Genomic DNA, 8,609 nt, shown 5'->3' with positions numbered 1-8,609 from the left:
CTTTTTCAAAAGAGCATGGAATTTGGAGTAAGGGTTAATGTAAACAGTTTCTTCTACTTTAGATTAATTTCTAAACAGCCTTAGTTAACAACACTATTCTCCACACAGATACCAATTCTTTTTATTTTATATGTATGCTATATATATATATATATATATGCAGTAGTAACTACAGCTGTACTGAAACTGCATTTACTTTTTAATTCACTAAAACTGCATCCACACCGGATCATTTTTATGTAGATCTAAATGAAGCTCCATAGAAAAAATAAGAAGGAATATTCTTCAAAAGATCTTTGACCGGTTACTTTATCAATGAGTTTAGAAACTAGAGAAAACTGTCAGTTCCTAAAGCCTAATTTCACAGTACTTACTGCTAGACTTAAGAGATTGCACCCTAAACCATGTAGCTGACAAAGTGGATGCAGGAATTGAGCAATAAATATTTGAACTGTGTTGATACTAAAGAGCTACGGAACAGGCACGAGTAGTTTGCATTAGTTCAGTCTTCAAAGGAAGCATTCCAATCACTGTTTTAAGGAAAAGGTGGCTCACTTTAATAACCACAGGCATTGGTCACTATTTAACAAGACATTCTAAAAAAGTAATCACAATTTGTCCGATAGTAGTTTACAAGTGGATGGTATACATTAAGATACAGAGGTAGAAGTTCACTTTTACAATGCTTCACTAATACAGATTACCAAATTCAAGGCACAAAATTGTTTGCTTTACAAAAAATACTGTAAAAATGTCATTTGCTGTTCTACAATGTGAGTACAACTCAAAAAACAAAAAATCTTTACACCCTTCCATATTCTGCATGTAGAGTTGCATTAGGCATTATCCTATTTTTCCTTTGCTAATAATTGGCATATGACCAGCACTTACATAAACAGTTTGTATCTCAGCTGAGTTGCTTTGTCTTTTAGGCACAAGTCCAGTTACAGAAATTTAATACAACAGCTTCCTCAGGGGGTGGGAGAACTCTGTCGGAAGTAAGAATGAGGAGGAAGAAAAGAAACATATAGTCCGTAATGGCAGATTGGACTCTGACATATAGAGGGGAACAGAAGAGAGCGTATTTCAAATCAAGTGACTTGAAAAAAGTCAGTTTAAGTCACTGACTGAATTCCTAGAAAACCAGATGCCCAGTACAAGTTTGCTCTGAGAGTATTTGAGACATTCACTTGCCTTTGAATCGGCAGAGATTTACAAATTTCTTTTTATCTTTGTTTAAATAGAACACACACAGTTGCTACAAAAGAGAATTACACCGTAATTTGGCCATGTGTCCTTTAGAGAGCTTGGGTGAACAAGTGAAGAGATGCTTTCAGAAACTGTCCTTGAATTTGCTACAAGGTCATGAGCAGTAGCTTCCACCTCAGGATTTCCCTCCCTCCCTCCCCCTTCCCAAATAACAAAGGGAAAGACAATCAATTTCTGAACCGATGCATCTTCTAGCTGGAGACAGCTCTCATAAGCCTTTGCAGGCTGAACAAGAGAGACCACACAGTGCAGCCCTACAACAAGTAGTATGACTAGTTTACTGTACATACAGTGATATTCTAAAGGACAACGGTGGCAGCTACATTGTAAATTCACTTTGCTTACCTATCACATTTTCCAAGTACTCTAGTCAGTTTTATTTACAGTATATAAAAAACCCCATTGATTTTTAGAGTTCAATACACAGGTTTAGGACCCAAGAGAATGCCACAGTAAGATGTTGACATTTGCATCTGTTAGATGCAAGTGCACTTCGCAATTCAGTCATGTAACATTATCATATTCACCCATAAATGTTAGTCCATCCAAAACAGTGTTAAATTCCATTTTTTGCTTCATTGTTGTTTGTAGCCTGTTTCCTTTGAGCGATGAAAGGGTACATGCACTTGTCTGCTCCCAAAAATCGGTACATGCATACGACTGCTTCAAAGGGCAGAATACTGTGAAAAAGAAGTTATAAAATTGTCAGAAGACAGCATAAAACAAAACCTCTGCTTACACTATATACTTGGTCTCTTTAAAAGTAACATAATAACTATTGGAGAGGCTTCTTAAGAGGCTAAAAAGATTTGTATTTCACAGGGATACTTACAGTGAGAATTGAAATTCTGGAGTCCCAACCACACAGGCAAGCAGAAAGGAGGAAGAAGCTACTTATTCACACGCCTCCAGATTTTCTACTGCTTTTTACAAGCAGTGTGATAGCTTGTTTTAAAGGAGGTAGGGGGGCAAGGGCATCACAGGCCTACTAAAAGCAAAGCATCTGCTCAAAGCCACATCAGCAGAGGTCATCAGACATTTAAGATATTCTTTAATGTGGGATTAGTGTTAGTTAATGCCATTCTTTGATCACCAGATGTCTAACAACCTTGACTTATATTCTAAACTCAATCATCCATCCTCAAAAAGAGAGGTCCGGAGTAAAGAGAGCAATTTCCTTTTTCCCCCTCCAGATAAAATTCCAAGAGGTGACTATGTGATGCGTACCTGGCTACAGACCCTTCCCCCCCTCCTTCCCACATCCACAAAATATTACTTTTATTACAACTGCTCAGGGGCCCTAAAGAAGGACTAAGATGGGAGTTCCTCAGCCCCTGGAAATAGCTGCAGACATTCAGTGGAAAGCAGTGCACAGAACCGAGCCATTAGGAGTAACGACCACTGAAGCACTGAGAAGTAGATGTCACTGGTAGAGGTGTCCTCACTGCCAGTAGTACTGCTTGTGCAGCGGTGACTGGAGGGCCTTTGATCTAAGTGCTGCTGCCTGAGGCACGGATTACGCAGAAGCTTTGATCTCCCTGTTGGAAGCTAAAGTGTTGAACCAAGACAACCCGAAGGGCCTTTGATGTGACTGATGCTGCATAAGGCACTGCTCGTGCAGAGAGCACTGAAGCACCCTCTGAGCTTCTGGTTAAAGAAGCTAGTTCTTAAAGATGCTGACAGTGGCCTTGATTTGTTGGTGGAAGAGACACATACATACTCTCTTCCAAGAAAGAGGAGAGCGGTGAAGGCTCCTCTAGGCTTTGGTGAGCCTGTCCACCATGAGAGACTTGAGGCAGAGGAGAACCACTGCCTTCCAAGTGGAAAAAAAGTCACCAAGCTTCTCAGTTTCAACTGTCCCTCACAGAACGAAAATATGACAATGCTATATTTTAAAGGTTCCTCCTACACACTACAGATTTAAAAAAAAACAAAAACAACAACAAACAACCACAGCTGTGAAGCTGTTCTCTATAAACTAGAATGCAAGTGATGTTGCATCAGTGGAATTGAGCCAACTCCTCTATTACCCTGCATCATTGAAATGTCAGCCTGGTTACAGACTAAACAGAGTTCCCATCCAAAAACTGTAGTGTGTTAGGCAGGAGAAAGGAGGTAATTCCTTTAAGTAGCCCTTCCTCCCAACTTAGACTCTGAAAATTGGTTCTGAATGTGCAGATTTTCAGTTTATCTATTATATCTGTGCAAGTCCTAGATAGTCTGCAGGCAGGTCCTCCTACCCACTGGTTCTACAGATAAAAAGCTAGAGTTTTCTTTGCTGGAAGCTGCCTCATGTACCATTTCTAAGGAGGAACCAAAACAATAGAAATAAAAGTCTGTTGAAAAGAAAATAGGAATCTGTGGAGTACGGAAGATAACCAAATGGTAAAACAAGGATGCATAATACATGGGATGTCAGTTTTAGGGAGCTTCCCAAACACACAACCTACACTCATGCAAGCCAAGAAAGAGACTTATGAATTCCAACAAAGCAACACCTTTGGCCTGTGTGGGCAGGAGAGTGTTTATGTCCAGAAAGTGGACATGCTCGTGTATTTCACTTGTATTCTGTAGACTGTACTGCCAACAAACTGGCATTTCAGCTCTTACCTTTTCATGAAGGTGACCATATACATGAGGCGAGGTGTGCAGATCATTGGCTGGTCTGTAAGGATAGCTCTCATAGCCTGCTTCACACAGTATTCTGGTTTCAAGGGTGGAAGGAAAGGCTCAATTTCTTTTCTGAAATATTTGATTAAGACAAATTAATAGGATACATAAAGGACCGTAGACCTCAGCGAAGAGTTCATTAACTCACTTTCTTTGGAGTGCCTCAGCAGGGACAAAGACTTCAATTTCTTGTTTTTATATTCACTGTTAAGTTACAAAGACTATAGCTCAAAACTTGTGTTGCCCAAGTACAAAAGAACAGAAGTCACTCAATGAATTCAGAAATTCTCTTTTTTGAGTCTAACATATACTAAAGCAGATATAATACTTATTTTATTTTTTTTGTGGTAACAGTTTAGTTACCTTCAAGTACTTTTATGACACTACAAACACAGGGCAGAAGGAAAATTTTACTCACCTGATCCTGCACCCTCTAAACATTCCTGTATCTACAAGATAAGGGCAGACTAAAGTTGTTTTAATTCCGTCCTTTTCAGCAGCCTTCAATTCATGGCTCAAAGACTCATGGAAACCTACAGCTCCAAATTTGCTGGCGCAATAATCCTGTGTTGGCAGCGAACAAAGCAAAAAAAAAGGCAACTTAAAAAGGACAGATATGAATCATGTTCAAAGCCAAAGCGTATCTGAGGTGATTCTGCACAGATTTTCAAAACAACAACAAAAGACAGCCACTGAATAGAGCATCACATCAACTCATTTATCACTTTACTTTCAAGGCAATTAGCACAGAATCATGAAAGCTGGAAAGCTGAATGTAGGAGGATATTACCTTGGATTCAAGTCTTTGAATCAGGCAGGCTCAAGTGGCAAGCTACTCCAATTACCATTTTGCTTAATATTAAATGTTACAACAAAGGACTGAGATACCTAATACTACCTTGGGTCAGATTTGAAAAAGCCTGGGGAGTTGTCAGGGCATAGGTGTAAAAATCTTAAATGCTTTATTTTTAAGGTTAGTTTCAACAGAAGATATAATGGAGATCTGGGTGTATTATTTAATTTTCAGAAGACAATATAGCTTGTATATCTCACAAAAATACTAAGTTCAGCAACATCAAAAACTAATTGCATAGACAGCAGTAGCATTTGAGGTTTCCATTGGATGTGTCCACCTCTGCTGGTGGTCACACTCACAGTCTAGGAAATTCTTTGTAGTTTTCTCAAGACAGTAAATACTCTAAAAAGCCTTAAGTAACACCAGCTTCATTCATTTCTGTTATGAAACAAGGCAGTTTAAGGTCCTGGACTGAGCCTTACCTACATGCAAAGAAGCCTGTGCTTATGGGGTAGTATGACCGTTATTCCATTAGACACATTCATTCATTCATTTTCACTAACCGAATGCTTTTTGTTCACACTTGCGTTTGTGCTAATGACCCCAAAAGCAAGATAACAGGCTCTAAACCTAACTTAGTTTTGTGTATAAGTCTCACAATCAGCTCCTAGCAACTAGACAACCTACTGCTTATAACTGGGAGCTTAGTAAAGCAGGTGAGCCATATATTCTAGAAGGAAGGCTGGCAGCCATTTCCTCACAGAAATAGAAAACATCACTTTTGAAAATCCTTGCCTTTGGCTTCAAGCTTAGCACTGAAGATCTTGACAGGAACAGGTAGGTTGGCACCTTTCAGGTTCCTAAATTTATCAGGTAATTCAAAGATCATTTAGCATTCTGAAATCCTTAACCATCCTAGGCTTTTACTCTAAGTGGCAAGTCCACCTGCAAAGCAGGTGAACAGATGGTGTCTGCCCAAGTCCTGTGGATCCCATTTACGGGGAGCCATGTGTTGGTATGGTACTCAGCACCATAGCTTCCAAGTATCTTTGAAGATTTGACTTTATTTTCTCTAGCTGATAATATAAAAAAAGCTTATCCTAACCAAGAATTGACAAACTTATTGTTAATTATAGTCTAACAAACCTCCACTCCAGCAGTACTGAACAATCCCAAGGAACTTGCAACTGTCACAATGTGTCCATGATTCATTTCCAGCATCTTGGGAAGGAATGCTTTAGTAGTCTACAAAGTAAAAAAAAAAAAAAAAAATCAAAATAAAAAACCACACCACAAATGTACTACGTTAGTGATAAGTGTTCAAAACCTTTATCTGGGTTTATTATCAAGAATATAGAAGTACAATCACTGTACAGGTTTTGAACTTCTGAGTTTGTCAAATGCCAACAGAAAATCTACAGCTTGTTTGTGAATTCGGACAGCAAGGCAGCAAGGATTATATCTCCAGAAGTCCTAAGGTTAAAGGATCAATTGAGCTCAGACATGTTTATTTTTCTGCAAGAGACTAGTTATCAGAAAGAGATAATTTGACCCTAAAATGGAAGTCACATTTTTTTAAGACAGAAAAAGGAATGCAAAGTGTTTAATTACACCATCCAGCACATCTGTGTTAAGACCAGCGCCCATTATCAGTTCTAACTATTGACAGTGTGTTTTGTAAGTTAGATATGGCTAGTTTTATCCAATTAACTTATCAACTTGGGCATTTTACATTAAAAGAAATACTAGAGGCAGAGCTTTTGCTGATGTTACTTTTTACATACAATACAGTAAATATCTGCTGGTCTAAATTACTTTCCATCTTCATTAGTATCCATAAGCATTGCTCTAACTAAAAAGACATGATATACATTTCTAGTATCAATTCCTTATTTTAAGAATTTCAAAATAAAACAAAAGCAAGTCTCAAGATCAACCTTTGATTGCAACCAAAGTTTCTTTCTGTTTAAAAACCCAAGTCAGAGTTAACACTGTTAAAAAATTAAATTGTAAGCAATACATTAAAGGCATTTATTAGATTGCTCCTGATGGAATACCTACTTTTGTCATATCTGCTTTCTGAAACTCACTCAACACTTTGCATTTTTAAATAAGTATTAAGCAGAGCACCATATATGCTAAATAAAAAAGAAATCAATGAAGTAGTATAACAGTATGTGTATGACTGACTTCAGCTCTAGGTTGTCAGTATGCTATATGAGATCACTTTTAAATTGCCAAAGAACTTCAGACAATGCTTTTTAATCACAAACATGCCTAGTTAATAGATAAATCTATTAATGACAGAGCTATTATTCTATTCTAATTTGCTCAGTACCACAAATACTTAGTCCTTCCAGAAACCTGGTCTTCCCACGTAATTTGTATCCAAACTCAGAGCATGCAAATGCCCCTTAAGTATTTGCTACTTGCTTAATTGTAGGTCTGAGTTGTGTCAGCTGCATTCTTAAAAAGACGTGCAAGCTACAGCTGAATCCATCTAATTCCATTCTTATGCTGTCTGCATTTTCCAATCACAGACGTCAGGACAGTTTTGCTCTAATGATTTTCACATGTTCTTGTACAACATTTTTGCCTGCAGGTGTTAAATGACTAATCCAGACCTTCTAACACCACACAAAAGACTGTTTTCACTGGACAGCTGGCAGATGATAGAAGATTAACAGACCTCCTGACTCCTTGCCTTTTCTACTGTTGATTCATGCAACTCCTAGATTCTGTCATAACTGCATAACGAAGCTAATTATAAAAAATAATCTGAGAGCAAGCTGCCTTGCATTGTTTCTTTCCTCGTGGCAGGGATCTCTAAACCTCTTATATAGAGCCTTGGACAAGAATTTAGTTTGCTGTTAAACTAATCTGTGCCAGGCACACAAAGTTTCAGCCTCTCTTCCCATGTTGCATGGCAACAAATCCCAGTCATCACAGGGCAGCGCTGTCTGAAAAGGTAAGAGGCTTCGCTTGGACTGCGCTGAAGTTTTACAGTGTTATTTATCTGCAGCCTGCCTTATGCACCCCAACACCGACAGTGTGTACGCTAGCCCTGATCCTCTATGCTATCCCTGTAAGAGATCCATGCTCCCAACTCAGTCCTGCTAACAATTTACTCCCCTCCGGAGCATTAGTCAGCTCCATCAGCAGTTTCCACTTACGTCTCAGTTATCTGTCCACATCACATCGGAATGACTGATTGCCACCTCCCATTGCCAGAAAGCTTGATAATGCAGACTGAAGCTCTGGCTGCAAACCACATAACTACAGAAAGGAAGGGGCACTCGCCTTGGAGATTGTCTTGGGGGAGAGAAAGAAGCAGTAATAGATATTTTTCCTACCACTTTCAAAGCACGAACCAATCATTGTTTCTTCCAAGAGATAAACAACAGGCAAGTGCACCAATAGCTTTTGTATTATCTTTACTATGGCACTGCTTTTTTGTTGTTGTTGTTGTTTTTTTTTTAATATGATAAACTGTAACTAGGTGGTCATATATGTCTATATCTACAGCTGAAGAAGACAATTTTCACAGATGCACATATAGATATGGGAAATAACCAGAACAACTTCAGAGAAGTAAATTTCAGAAAGCCCACTCAACTATGCTACATTCCTTCAAAGCATAAAGATTACAAAGACTGAGTTTTCAGAGCTTTTGGCTAAAGTAACCCATTTGCAACCAAGAGGAAATTGGCATATGACAAGTAAACCCCATTGAGGACACTTTTGGGTGATGTCTTCAGCAATTCAAGTGCAGACCGAACAACTCCCAGCAGCAGAACTACAATCACTTCATGTAAGTCACCTCTTAAAAGGCCATTTATGGCCACATAGCAAAAAGCACAGCTCCCCTGCTCTG

The 8,609-nt window shown here is 38.7% G+C and overlaps 1 protein-coding gene across 2 annotated transcripts in view; it reads right to left on the bottom strand.

The window, feature by feature from the left end:
• Positions 1 to 439: 439 nt before the first annotated feature.
• The window catches only part of RDH10 (retinol dehydrogenase 10), a 26,698-nt gene continuing 18,528 nt past the window's right edge, over positions 440 to 8,609 (bottom strand). The window contains exons 3-6 of one of the 2 annotated variants that reach the window (XM_074577277.1): positions 5,882 to 5,980; positions 4,358 to 4,503; positions 3,880 to 4,011; positions 440 to 1,949 (exon numbers count right to left, since the gene is read on the bottom strand). In XM_074577277.1, coding sequence (XP_074433378.1) covers positions 1,826 to 1,949; positions 3,880 to 4,011; positions 4,358 to 4,503; positions 5,882 to 5,980 — 501 coding nt within the window. In that variant the 3' untranslated portion in view covers positions 440 to 1,825. The remainder of the gene's footprint in view (positions 1,950 to 3,879; positions 4,012 to 4,357; positions 4,504 to 5,881; positions 5,981 to 8,609) is intronic. The other variant, XM_074577276.1, reaches the window with a different exon arrangement.

This window comes from Larus michahellis, chromosome 2, assembly GCF_964199755.1.
Source record: "Larus michahellis chromosome 2, bLarMic1.1, whole genome shotgun sequence".
In the NCBI taxonomy this organism is placed as follows: Eukaryota; Metazoa; Chordata; class Aves; order Charadriiformes; family Laridae; genus Larus; species Larus michahellis.
This window is presented reverse-complemented; position numbering and strand designations above follow the sequence as displayed.